Genomic DNA, 14321 nt, shown 5'->3' with positions numbered 1-14321 from the left:
GTTTTTGACACACAAGTTCTGGGGTAGCTTCCTGTGTGAGGAATTTAGTTCATGTATTAAAATGACTTCTGCCATTAATCAGGTAATAAATTAAAACAGTCTGTGGATTCACTTCAAAACTGCACCAAACCCAAGTGCTAATGAACACATCATTTCTTCTGAAAGGAGAAAGAAGGTCAACAAAGACTTAACACAACAGAATCACTTGTCATGAGCTGACACACACAGCTATCCCCGTCCTGAGCTCAAACATCCATATTTGACTTTAAAAAGTTTCAAGATATGTATCAGAGCCTTGATTTCAAAACATCAAAAGAAGCAGAATCCTCCACTTCCTTTCCTCTGATAACTAAAGAGGTTTAGTTTACACACCTATTCCTAAAAGTATTATTTTTCATTACATAGGTAACTTAAGAATATACATTACCTTCGACTCTGGATGATAACACACTTCTCCACAGATATTTTCATGCTTTTTACATTCTAATGAGACGCACATTATATTACTTTTGCTTCTCCTTGGAGTCTTTGATGGGGTACACTTCTGCCATGCTTTACGTAAAAGTTCATACCCCAGGATAATGCCATTTGGCTGTCCTGGTGATGCCCAGTTGATTTGAAGAGACCTACAATAAGAAAATCAACATCTGTTAAATTTTTGGAAGTAGTTATGCCTCTAGAGCTACTTACATTAAATGATTAGCATATAGTAGTTCTACCTTACGCTAGTTCACATGGAGTGAAACACTTTAAAGTGTAAAAGTGTTCTTCTGGATAATGTGTTTCACAGATACTTTAATAACTGTAGTTGTAAAAGTTTTTAAAAAGTGTCAATATGTGCTAATACTCCATGAAGAGAAATAACACATGCAATCAAAATCCTTAAAAGTTGCTATTTAAAAGATATCTCATTCTTATTTCTGGAAACTTATGCGCAACAAACTTTCTAATATTTTACTAATTTCATGTCAGTGGTTGGAGAAAGGATGCAGTATGCCTTTCCTGGTGCAATAGTAAAGGTGTACGTGAACGGGGCTGGTGTGACTGTTCCATTCTCAGACAGAAGCCTGCTAAAGCGTGGGCAGTGTGGCAAAAGACCCCCCTTTCCTTCTGTGCTTTTGCTCCTGCAGCTTACTCACATCGTGCTCAGTTACCATTGAGAATAGATTTGTATTCATCTTGTCTTTTCCCTGCTTCCAAATAAAATGTATGTTTCTTTGAGATGTATTCTTTAGCACAGAATTAAAAAAATAACTCATTACAGCATCAGTAAGCACTACTTTCCTTCTGCATTTAAATATTTTCATTGACATAAAATTAGAAGTAAAAAATGGAAGTGTTTATCACAACTAAGACTCGAGGCTTCTGACTGAGTGCAAAAGCAGGACTGCAGCAGCCCAAAAAGATTGTCTGTAAAACAAAATCCTGTTATCAGTTTCAGATTTGATATCACACCATCATCAGTTTAAGGAAGAAAATATGTTAAGGGACATCATTAAATCATGTTAAACTGTAGCATGCCTGTCACTACTAAAAATGTGTAGATATTTGCTCCAAAATCTCACTTAGTATTAAAATGAATAACATTTAAAAAAATGAAAAGGGACATTTGAAAAAACAATACAAATTTTACATTGATATTTCACATGAACACTTCATTTTTTGTATGATCACCATGGAGTGTTGCATAAGACACAAATTTCTTTCACTGTGACTCTCTTTGGGTGGAGAGAAAGCAATCCCAATGCTACATGTAGATCAACAGGAGGACTGACAATACTGCATAGTAAATACTTAGGCTCCAAGTACCTCTTTTTAATCTCCATGTCCCAATTACACAGTCACTGTCAGAATGCCAGTGACATCAGAAATTAGCATTAATTTAAAGTGAAAATGCTTCAGTGAAACAGCAGCTGCTGAGATAAACTTTGACATCTTAACAGAATAAAAATAAATGAACTATTATTTCACTTCCTTGAGGTATAAACAGAGGAATACACATAGCAATAAGCCTTTGCAGAACAGGAATTGATGTCACCTATGAGGGAATAAATTCATAGGTGACTTGTAGAGTCACCATTATCATTCCATGGTCCTCATCTGAACCATAGATTTAGTTCCATATTTCATCCATCGCTGTTTTGTATTCTCTTCGCGAAGCCTCGCCATGATATTCTACCGCATATACATGAACACATACTCGCACAAATGCACTCATCCACATTTAAATAACGTTAGAAGACCTAACTTAAAAATGTAAAAGCAGGATAATATATTGTTCAAACTTCAGGGAAAAAAAAAAGATTAAGAAAAAAAGGAAAAGGAGGTAGTACTTGAACCTTTATAAATGCCATTGAAACTCTCTACTGGTCTTTGCACAGGATAGATCACAGGAGCAAAGAAAGCATACCCAGCCATAGTTTTGAATTATTTGCTTTCTGCAAGTTTCATTCAGATCCTCAAGGGTATATTTTCAAAGTATTGTGCCAGGTTTCTGCAGTTTTTCAAGTCGTATTTTTCTCTAATGTAATTTCAAATTAAGCCTCATAATTAATGCAATGATTTGAACATTTTGCCTTTTCTGTTGAGCTCAGCATGTACTTCTTTCCTTTAACAAGCAATCACTTTATTATTATTCAATTGATAGATATACATTTGGGGTGGAGATAGCCTGATATTGTGTAAAACTGCAGCTGCACAAGAAAATTGTGTGGCATGGGAGTTCACTGAGCAGTGCCAATGAATGTATGACCTTCCAATAGCAGACTCCTTCACAATTTTATGGATGTTTCAGGTATGTCTACACTTTCTGATGTTTGCCACCCATGGCAAATTGTGGCAACGCAGGAAGAACAGTGCATAGCTTGGTTTAAAAAAGAACAGCAGGATTTTCATGGAACTGCAGCAGCTTTTTGACACCTCCCATCTGAAGAAATATCCTAGGCTGAGCTGAAAGACCTTCATGAGCAGGTGCAGATTTGATGGGACACGACGGGCACTTTAGTGTGCAGCCAGCTGTATCATGAATGGTGCATTTGATATAGAAGCTGCAGAAACATGGGGACAGAGCCTGCTCACCCTCTCCTTCTGTCCATCTCCCAGTCACTCCCTGTGAGATAAACCGGAGTTGTGACTATGCTGAGAAGTGTCTACAGCCTGACCTACAGAAGCAGACTCACAAATAGGCTTAGACGAATGTACAACACCTCACATGCAGAGCATAACCCTTGTCTGCCCAGAGAACATTTTAAGTGTCTGCCATTTATGATAGTTCCAGTGCTGGATGAATCCCTTCTATGACTGCTGGCAATGTGGTGAAGATACTGAAGCAGACAAGGCAGCCTAACCAGGTTCCAAGAAACAACCTGCTTCAGACTACAGGGTCCATGAGGCACTGCAGCAGTTTCATGAGATAAAGAACAATTTCAAACTGATCCACAGGGGTGTATTTGCTTTTGGTGAAAGACAGCAAACTGAAATCATTTGGCCCAAGCATGTGAAGTCAATTATTCTTGACATTTCTAGGTAGAAATATTATTTTTTTAAAAAATCCATGAAAAATAACAGTATTTTGGAGTTTTTTTATATCACATCAGATGCATTTTGGTAAAACAGACTTTGGAAGGAAAATTCTGGGTTTTGCCTGCTTCATGTATCACCAGTTTCAAGTGCCCATAAAAGAACTCCTCAACACAGTAATAAAGGTTTAACCATGAAGATTAAAAATATATCAAGGCCTCACTTCTGAATCCTGATAATGAATGTTCTGTTAGTCTCATCACATACAACGGTTAAGTTTAAAAATCTACGATTCAATGGCTTTACTTTTAGGAGTTGGAACAAAAAAAAAAAAAAATCACACGATTCACCTGACAGTCTTAAGATAGGGAACACTGCTATTATTAATGACTAGTGGATAAAATACTTCCCTCATCAGGAGATCACACATACTGAGCAACTGCTCCAGCATTATTGCACAGGAGTTAACTACCTGCTGTATTGTGGACTGCAGGGCTGACATAATTAGAGAGGCAGTATGACACAGTACAGACAGCCTGATAAATGGCATCACGCTTCTGTTGTTGCTACAAACTTCTTAGAGAAATCTTTCAGCGCTTTGTTTTTCCCATTACTAAAGCAGGGAGAGTGATCAGGTGTCCTCCACAGGAACACTGTCTTGAACACTGTAGGGAAAGTGTTATAAAACTAAGCATATGTAAGAAATCTTTGTGTTTTGCTTGTCATATGTCGAGAGGATGTGACTCCACAACAGCCTTCCCTAGTGTTTCATATTTAATCACATAGCCTGTCTTTTTTTTACTTTCCTCCCATTTCCCCAGTATGGGAAAATCAGATTTTCTGGTCTTTAGTTCCCCATATCCCCTTGGAGAAATCTACACTACATTGCCTTATCTTCCATTTTTCTAGTACCAAGACCAATTTAAAGGATATTTAACACAGCACAGCAGTTTGACACTTTCATATTTGATCTCCTTTAGAACTCGTGAGTAAATACCCAAATATCCCAATAATTTGTTGCTACAGTTCATCTATTTTTTTCTAAAATCCTTCTCACTAACATGTTGATTTGAAATAATTCCTCCAGCTCATTCACAAACAGCAACTGACACAGAAAACTTCTGAAGTCCCATGATACGGAAAATCAAACCAAAGAATTCACCTAGCTTTTCCCCCATGGCCTTATCTTCTTTGAGCTGTTCTTTACTCTCTGACCAAGGTTTCTGGTCCCCCTAAGGGTGCTTTTAAAGGGCCCTCTCTTCATGAAGACATGAAGGATTTTCCCTAGATTCCCTAGATTAGGCCACATGTCTTCTGAGCCATCAACCTTTGAATTAAGCACTGAACAGAATTGCTGTATAGCAAGGATAAAGAAAAAGAAAGAAGTATTTTAAAGGGGAATGAATTACTTTCCTACACACCATGAGAATTTAATCCACGACACAAACTTTCAGTCAGCGTCCGCATGCATGCAGTACTCAGAGAACTTTCTAAACTATGCAACAAAATACAACACTCCTCTATGGAGTCAGATCCTGAGGCCCTAATTAAAAAAAAAAAAAATAAAAACAAAACCAAAAACTTGATTTCAATAGCAATCGTTTCTACCTAAACATGGCCAGTGCAACCATTCCACCTCCCCCCCACAAAAACCCTAAATGCAGGCAAGAAACATAACAAATCAGAACCTGCCTTAGAAGTTCAGGATTGGGTCCCATACTGTTTTCTATTTGAAGTTTGGCATTATAAAATAATTATTTCAGGACTGCGACCTTTTGTGCCAAGTTTCAGCCTGAAGCTGAGTTATTAACTGCAAGGGGTAGAAAAGTAAGGTATTTATAATGGCTCTGGCGGTACAACCTTCATTAGAACTGTGTGGATGGAGCTGCTATCAGAAAGACTTCTAAGTTGGTGAGTGAAATTATAATTTCTGTCATGTAGCACCTTGAGGCGAATTTTAAAACAATTATTTGTGAATGCTACAAAGACATTATCCTACAGCATTCTCATCAATAATACAGCCCCCTAAACTGATTCAGAAGAGGGAAAAACGCCATGATTCCAATTAAAGACAATAAACTGCACAGGCTGTATTACATCTCAGGTATCCCATGAGCCTATACTCTAGAAATGCCTTTTTTCTCTCTCTGATGACAGATATATATTAAAATGTCCTCTTGTCCACACAAAGTGGGGTTTTTTTTGAGCAAGCTTTTTCTTTTATGGAGGATAAATAAGCAAAATTCATATTCAGTCCAGCACCTGCCGAAGCTGTCAGCTGTAGTGTTTGTCATATTTCAATCAAAGCTGAATCCAGCCAGTCATTTTTATACTGCACAATCCCTACATACTCGAGGACCAGAATTAATGAATTAGCTATTGATTAAATTCCACTCTAGCAAATCCACCGTGGCAAATAAATGAACTACCCGGGGCACATGTAGGCCACGGCCAGACATGTCCGGGCAATCGATCAGTAGTTAGTATTCTTTTGGGATATAAGAACAGCTGATGATAATATGACATGTAGGAAAAGGCAGTGTAGAAACAGAGTGTGTTTCTGGCTGAGCAGATTATAAAGTAGGAAGGCATTTTTGATCCTTTTGCATTCATGTGTTATGACATATTTAGTCTATATATAATAGCAGAAACATGCATAAGTGTTTGCAGTACAGACAATACAGACAAAGGCATACATAAGTTAAAGCCAAGGGCAAAAGATGAGATCCTGAACTGAGTTCTTATCATCAAACAAGCTTTGACTATATCTGTACATGTNGAAAAATAGCAAGCTTAATTTCACCCTTATAGAGAGATAAATCCTGAATTCAAGCAAAATGTAGAAATTATAAACAGCAAACCAAAGTCCTTAAGAGACTGAAGAAGCAAGTCCATTTTGCTGGCCATTTCTGAAAGCTTAGATGCTAGATTTTTGTTATTTTTAGAAGTGGAAAATCACAGGAACAATAACATAAACACAGGAAGTTAACTACTTTATTGTTGGTGCAACTCTGAAAAATTGTTACCAAGTTTAGTTTTACTTTGTCTTTGGAAGATATTAACTCCCAAAGAATCACTGTATAAGTTACGATGTGGCTACTTCTAGAGACTGCAAATTTGATGCTCCTTTTTACAATTAAGAAGTTTGCCCATGCCTGTGGATGTAGTGGACAGGCAGATTGCAAACAGTGGTTCAAGGAGACATAGATATGCATGCCTTTTAAGATAGCTTACTAATTCTTACTGCTGTGATAGGTGACTTATTTTTACCTAGAATTATTCTAAGTTTCCATTATCAGCATCACATTGCTCCCTGAGCATTAATCTTCCTCTTCTTAACTGACAGCAAAATGTGATAATTTTCATTCCGCTATGCTTCTTCTCTTAACTATTTCTTATTTATTATCACAGCACAGCGATACCCAAATGGGTATGTACAACCAACCAAGGGTGAGACTTCTTCAATTGATCTTTTGGCAAAAAAACTTCAAGACCAAAAATAACACCCAGTAAAAATGCTTTCCAAGTGTATACTGAATTCTTTTATGCACCTTTTTCAATTTTGAAAGGACAACTTTACATTTTGTTCCCCATTCCAGCTACAAATCTCCTTGATATATAAAAGCCATCTATAGCATAGTACCTTGAGCCAATTACGTGAATAATGGGTGCTGACAGCTGCTTTGGCTCATCTTCCACAGTTGTAATCTGGGTCCCATTGCTTCTCACACAGGCATACACCGTGCAGGCTTCAATCTGATGAAGAAGAACATGAGTTTCACACACTCAGCTGCAGAAACTTTTCAGCTCCGCTACTTGTTTAGACTTTCTCTTCACCCAAGATATAATTCTTTTTTATTTAACAGACTCCGTAAAGCCAGGAAAATACTGCAGCTTTGAGATAAGTATATCTACCAGAGATATACTGCATTGTATCACATTTTCCCATACCATTTTCAAAAGAAGGGTATATGCAGCCCTCTGGCACTAATTGCTGTTTTCTATTAAATTATCGCCAACAGAGTTGCAGTGAATTTGTTTTTCTGCATGTATATGTAGACCCTGTTACACAACACTGAAAAAAATGTACTTTAATTTAGGGTCTTCTGTAAGTTTTCTACTCCTACCATATATCCTGACATAAAAATAAGGATAATTTTTCCTTAATATTTTCTATTCCTTCATGCCTACTCTGGAAATGAAAACTGAAAAATTTAAATAGGAATCATAAAATTTCTTAGGAAAAAATGCCACAGAAATACAAACTTATTACTCCAGTTCTTGAGATTAAACTAAGCAAAGGCAAGGTGAAATAGGTAGTGAAGGATTGTAGCACTGTTTCTGTATTGTCAACAGGGAAGTTACTCAAAATAAAAAAAGCATGAAAATGAAAGATAAAACGGTAAGATTGCCAGTGAGATGCACATGAATCCCAGATAATATTGTTTTCAGAAAAAGAAAAAAAAGAATCATAGCAAAAAAAAAAATAAAGGCGTCTTATTTTGGTTTTACCTATCACACTGATGCAAATATAAGTCCAGTATAAATACTAGAAAAGCAGAAGAGAAGAATAATTAACATCTCCAGCAACAGAAGGTGGCCATGGTAAATTAATATAGAGGGTCTATAAGTGAGGCAGTACACTGAATTTGCATTGTTATTGAGGAAAGACAAATGTGTTTCCAAGTGGCATTCAGAAAGTCATATGTGTATTCATGGGTGGAGGTTTGCTGCTTCAGAGGGGCTGGAACATGGAAATCTGTTACGGTATGCCTGTCTGTGATGTTTATTTATGGCATGTAGTAACTGGATGCAAATTTTCAGAATGGTACTACTAAGTTCGTCTCGTATATAATAATGCAAACCAAATTTTAATGGAATAGACAGGAATAGTTACAATTAAGAGTCAAACTGCATTTCTTGAACATATTAATAGAACTTCAGGATAGAAAGAGATTATTTCTTCTTTTTTATTTTGTTTCTGCACACAGTATTTTGCTTTTCAGTAGATATATGCCTAGAGAGGCAAAGATAGAGAAAGGGAAAAGCCACGTAAAATTATCAGCATAAAAAGTACTATGATGATTTCAGAGATCAGCTCTGATTCCTCCTCAGAAGGATAAAGAAAAAAAATGATACAAGGATGTCAAATGCGACATCATTATTTCACTGCACAGATATATTATGCATGCCTGATGTTTCTAAAACAATTGCAATTTTCTTTTAAAGAGTAGGAGTAGAATCTTTGCCTCTTTGCAATATATTTTGGGGCTTTGCTAATGTTTAAGCTCAGAGCATTTAGGGGAAAGTAAATGGAGTTTTGACGATTTGAAAAAGAGATAATGGAAATCTGTGTTATGAAAAGTCTACACAGACCAAAATATGCTGAAAATAAATTTATACCTTGTATGTATATGCACACAAAGATCAGTGCAAACATATGTCCACGTATGTAAAGAAATTCATGAAACGATATTCTGCTTGGAAATCCAAATACTTTAAGTAAAATATATTCTAACCTGTATATCATACACGGTGAATGGAGACAAATCTGCTAAAAGAAAGGATCCCGGTTCGTTCATTCCAGTCTTGTACTGCTTATTATTTACATAGACAGAGTACCCTGTGACAACACCATTCGGGTTTGAAGGCGATGTCCAGATGACACGTACAGCTGTACTGTTGATGATGACAACCTCTGGAGGGAACATGCCCTCAGGCTCTAGAAATAAAGGAAGAAACTGAATAAACTCCAGCTGTCTCTGCAAAAGCACTTGTTTAACCAAATGCAGATTAGTATTTAGGTTTAGCAAAGGGTTCACTGCTTATCTGCTTTCCTCTGATGAAGTTATCACAGTCTGTAGTCTTCTGTAAATTGGCTTATTATACTCTCAGTTAGAAATCATGAGAGCTGATGGTAAAATGCTTTATACCAGCAGCATAGTGTCAATCATCAGTAGTATGTGGCCAGTAAGATATGATGATAAATTATTCACCCATCTGCACTGCCAACATGCAAATATTATTTTTATGTCTCCACAATCCCAATTCTTCCAAAAAAAAGAGAGAGAAAAATAGAGAATTTTAAATAAAAACCTGAGACCAAAATACCTTATGTCTGGTGGAACGTGACATTATCAGCCTTATAGCTGAAGCAATATGAAGCAATATGCAATATTATCATTATGTAAATGGTTTAGAATGTTGATTACTATAGGTAATGATGAAGTCTAACACTTATTTAAAAAAAAAAAGAAAAAACCAACACCTTCCTCAGCGTTAAATTACATAATTATCTAAGCATGTCAGAAATAACCATGCAAAGACCTATTTTTATCATAAGAACCCATCTTTACCAGTTGAAAAATTGCCCTTATGATCAATTCTATTTTATAAACAAAAGGTGTTGACCTTTGGCATGAGAAAGAAAATGGAATCCTCCCTTAAAGTGCTTTGCTAATGACCTGGAACACTTGCTTCTGAGGTAATGATATTATAATGTTTATAATGAGACTTTATAAAGCAAAAAGATTAGAAAGACCATTCTAAACACATTTCAGATGCACAATTTTTTTATTATTATTTTATCCTCAACCTCTACCCCTAGCCCTGTACTTGCCCACTGGCACAGAAATGACTCGAAGAATTTTCTTAGAGGCTGAACTTATACCTAGAGTTTCTAGTGACTCAGTAAAGGCTCTGTGCATGACTGTCATGTCAAAATCATATTGCTTCACAGAGCAAATCTTTTAAAAAACCCATTAATTGTTTCTAAATTCCACCATTTATTGATATGAACTCAGTTGCAAACTTAGGGCACACATATAGGAATATGCAGGAGAAGATGAGAACAAACTGGGTTAATATCTGCTATTAGAGCTTTTCCTTCTGTCTCAGTGGGACCATTTATTGATCTACCACATGATGACAACCAGCACTTAAGCATTTTAGCGTTTTAGACCTTTTTCCCTTTATACCGGAAATTTTATAATGGAAGGATGACTGATCTCAACCCTAACAAAAATCAATCAATTTCATTCTCGGATTTTAAGCCAAGCTGCATTCACTGCTAACCAACCTCCATCTGAGGTAGTCACATGCACAACTTCACTGTTGATGCTGTGGACTCCATTAAAAACTTGAGAAAATATCTGATACTCTGTGTTGGGCTGCAAATCACCTATGATTATAGAGTTTACATCAGCCTGGATCCTTAGAGATCTTCTCTCATCAGTAGAATTCAGGAAGAGGGTATAATACACAACATCTCCTTGCAAATCCTGTAGTGCTAGGAAAAGAAAGGAAAACCATTGGAACATCAACTGGGAAACATTCAGTCAAAAAGTTTCTTATCAACATCTATTGTGAAGAGTAAAACAAATTTTATGCAGACCCTTTTATGTAAAAAAATAGGAAAGTTTCCATCAAGTGCCTTCAGTTTCACCCTTGTAAGCAGTGATGCAAACTGCTCTTCCTAATTTGTCAAAGTTGTTAACAGTCCATCATCCTATCCAACACTACAGAAAGCTTTCCTTCTCTAGGCATCCCCATGATGAAATGGAATATGTGAAGTAAACAAATTAATAGGTGAAACCCAATGCAAGCAGTGGTGTGCAGGCCTTGCAGCTTGTTGTTGCAAAAGGATGCCTTTCACCCAGATCGAAGGAAGAGAGCAAATCAGATTGCTCCATGGAACTCGTGTAAGATGGAAACCTCAAGGATCTTTTCCTTTTTGCCCCTTCTCTTCAAACAACATTCCCCCACCCCACCCCGCTCCCGTGTTAATTCTTGAGCCATGAATAAAGGACCAGTGCCTATGCCTTAAATTCTAGTGATATTCAACTTTACATAGATTGCCTTTTGGCCTTAATGAAAATGAAAAGCTGTGTTATTATTTTAGAACAAACATGATCATATCATCTACATGTAAAGCTGTAATACACTCAGAAGCATTATATATGCAGGGGAAAAAAACAAATTCTCACATTTCTTCCTAAAATGTGTTTTACCCAGCACTAACTTCCTCAGAGAAAGAAAATAAAAAACAATGTAATTTTCTGGCTACACAGGGAAGGACATTCACTGATCTGAGCTGATGGATAAACAACGAATACAGGCAAGTCTTCTCCACTTTAGCAACTGAGATGTCATCTGTTACCTTATCTGTCGTTTGTCAAACAGTTTAAGTTCAGATCTGATCAAATGCAACTGCTTTTCCAGTAAGCATCGAGATGAAAAGAATAATTATGACAAAAACTTTAAGCACTAACACATATTGCTTTAGATGACACGCTGTACCACTGAACAGGACTCAGCTCACTGGGAAACAGCAATGATAAAAGCCAAAAGCATATTTACAGATTCAATAATACATGGTTTTGTCATTGAAATCCTTAATCAAGAATGACATGCTATTTTTAAGTGGTACAGCTACAAGTTTTAAATCCTTAGAAGTTAAAAATCTCCAGTAGGGAAAAGAAAGATAGCAGGGTAACTTATGCTAAGGGCTCCCAAGTTCCCAAAGAAAACATAAAAATAATTTGAAAACTAATATTATGAAAAAAATGAAACATGGATATACAGATAGTTTATATGCTTATTGCAACATAAGAAGTCATAAAATATGATAAGGTTTTCAAATAGTGAATGGCCTTGTCTTGGTGTTAAACTTCTGCATTTACAAACATATATGGAGGAAATTTCTAAGGTATGAATGAAAATAAAACCAGATTGCATTACCTACATCTAGAAGGTCAGGGGTTTAGATTACTAAGGTAATGAAACTTCAGTGAGCTGCTTCAGATCTATTACATTTGTCAGTTTTTATAAGCATTGCTTACTTCAGGCATGCAATTATAAAATAAAGAGACTACATTTGTTGCAATTCAGCACCCAGTCCTTACAAAATCATTTGCATGTAAGTCATGAAGAAATTCCCCACCGCTGTATTAGCAAACCAACTAGAGAAATTGGCTAAATTCATTTTAAGAAGCAGAGCAAAAAGAAAGACAAAGAGGGTCCTCACATCGTGAAGGAATGTATATGTAAATTTTTATACAAAGAGATGAAATAGACCACAAAGACTACAGGATTTTTGTGTAGTACTGCTTTATAGATGTCTCATGAGTTTCCATTAACTATTTCTTCACTTTCACTATTCTCGTTCCACAGAAAGAGCATATAATAAATATGAACAAGACTGAGAAACAGCAAAATGTGCACTTTTTTTCCCCCCTGTTTCTTTCCTCTCTTTTCAAGGACATTTAGGAATATTATAAATCAAGACAAGGACTGTGTTTCCTGCGAGAGCAAGGCAGACCAATGTAAGTGACGGCAGGTTACCATCTAGTTACTGGAATAAATACTAAGCACACTTACTTGGTTTTGACCATTCGACTTGTACAGCAGTATGATTAACAGCACGTGCAACGAGGACACTTCCTTTCTCTGGTAATCCTGCTAATGTAGTAGTTACCACTTCTTCACTCGGTGTATATCCTACCTCGTTGTGCACTATGAGCTTGTACTCGTATGTTGTGTACCTAAGGCATTTTAAAAATAATGAAATGGAATGAAAAATGCAGACATAGAAAATATTTGCTGTAAACCTTCTGTCTGTGCCAAAGTTTTGTGGTTAGTTCTCCTCCTGTAACAAAATTCAGCCGCATGATGTGCACCAATGAAGACTTTATAAGAGGCATCTATTTTTTGCAAATAAGTCAGCACGATTAACACGGTAACGAAAATAAAACACATTATTTCACTTCTTCATAGTTGTAGCTTCTGAGGTGTTGAGAGATTATAGCTCAATTCAATATGTAATTACAGCAGTGGCAACCTGCCAAAATTTGGATCAGAATTTAATCAAATGAGGCTTTTTTTCTCTTTTGGGAAACCCATTGATTTTTAACTTGCAGAGTCTCATTTGTAAAAGAGATTCTCCACACAGTCAGGACTCTTCTACTACAAAAGCATCCAAAAAAAGCTCCTAGGAGTTCAAACTCATTTAATAACGTAATTTCTTCAGAACTGTGTATATTCCACTTACATAGATTTATGAAATCCTACGTGTGTATTTAGTAAACCAAGTAAGTGACTGGCACTTCATCATTATATCAAAGGCATATTAATGTATTTTAAGTGGGATTTCATAATCTCAAATTTAATTTCCTCATAAAAAGCCTCACACAAAACTACACAAGAACTGAAACTCAGGATCATCTTCACATTTTCACTGAAGCTGCAACACGTTGGGATAAATGTCTACAAATACAATAAAGGAACATAGAGTTAATGCCTAATATTTAGAGGGTTTAGTGTGAAAAGTCACTCACGGTGTATGTTTAATTCATTTTACTTTTTAATATTTACTTTTTTTTAGACACTTTACTAAACACCTCGATTTTCAAAAGAGCTGAGCTTTAATACTCCCACGAGAAGAAAGCAAATTAATGGGAACTCACTAGCTCCACCTGTAACTATAAGCATTGAGGAACAGTGACAATATACATAACACATCTTATTTCTCTCTTTGCAAGTGTATTATTTTCTTGGACACTGTAGCACACATACAATAAAAAAATGACTGCAAAAATATAGCTGCAGGTTGCAGAACCCTCCCCAAAAGAAGTGTTCAGGTGTGTCCAAGGGCTAGGCACACTTTTCTGGCCACAGCTCATTCAACCCAACACGTCACTGTGCCTAATGACTGATCACTTGGACCTTGTCAGAATGTATTGCCCCCTCTGAACTGGTAACATAACTGTCTATGCCACTGAAATGAGCCAAACTAAAACCAAAGA

General features: G+C 36.4%; 1 protein-coding gene across 9 annotated transcripts in view; it reads right to left on the bottom strand.

Annotated features, from left to right (window-relative positions):
* The window catches only part of USH2A (usherin), a 379818-nt gene that overhangs the window by 99051 nt on the left and 266446 nt on the right, over positions 1–14321 (bottom strand). For all 9 annotated transcript variants that reach the window (XR_001874412.1, XM_017812861.1, XM_017812864.1 and 6 more), the window contains 5 exons: positions 12898–13061; positions 10598–10807; positions 9039–9241; positions 7163–7275; positions 428–626 (listed from right to left, as the gene is read on the bottom strand). Coding sequence is in view for 8 of the 9 variants with exons in the window: in XM_017812861.1 (XP_017668350.1) it covers positions 428–626; positions 7163–7275; positions 9039–9241; positions 10598–10807; positions 12898–13061 (889 nt within the window). In the remaining variant the exon portion in view is untranslated. The remainder of the gene's footprint in view (positions 1–427; positions 627–7162; positions 7276–9038; positions 9242–10597; positions 10808–12897; positions 13062–14321) is intronic.

The sequence above is a fragment of the Lepidothrix coronata genome, unplaced genomic scaffold (assembly GCF_001604755.1).
Source record: "Lepidothrix coronata isolate B3197 unplaced genomic scaffold, Lepidothrix_coronata-1.0 Scaffold38, whole genome shotgun sequence".
NCBI lineage: Eukaryota > Metazoa > Chordata > Aves > Passeriformes > Pipridae > Lepidothrix > Lepidothrix coronata.
This window is presented reverse-complemented; position numbering and strand designations above follow the sequence as displayed.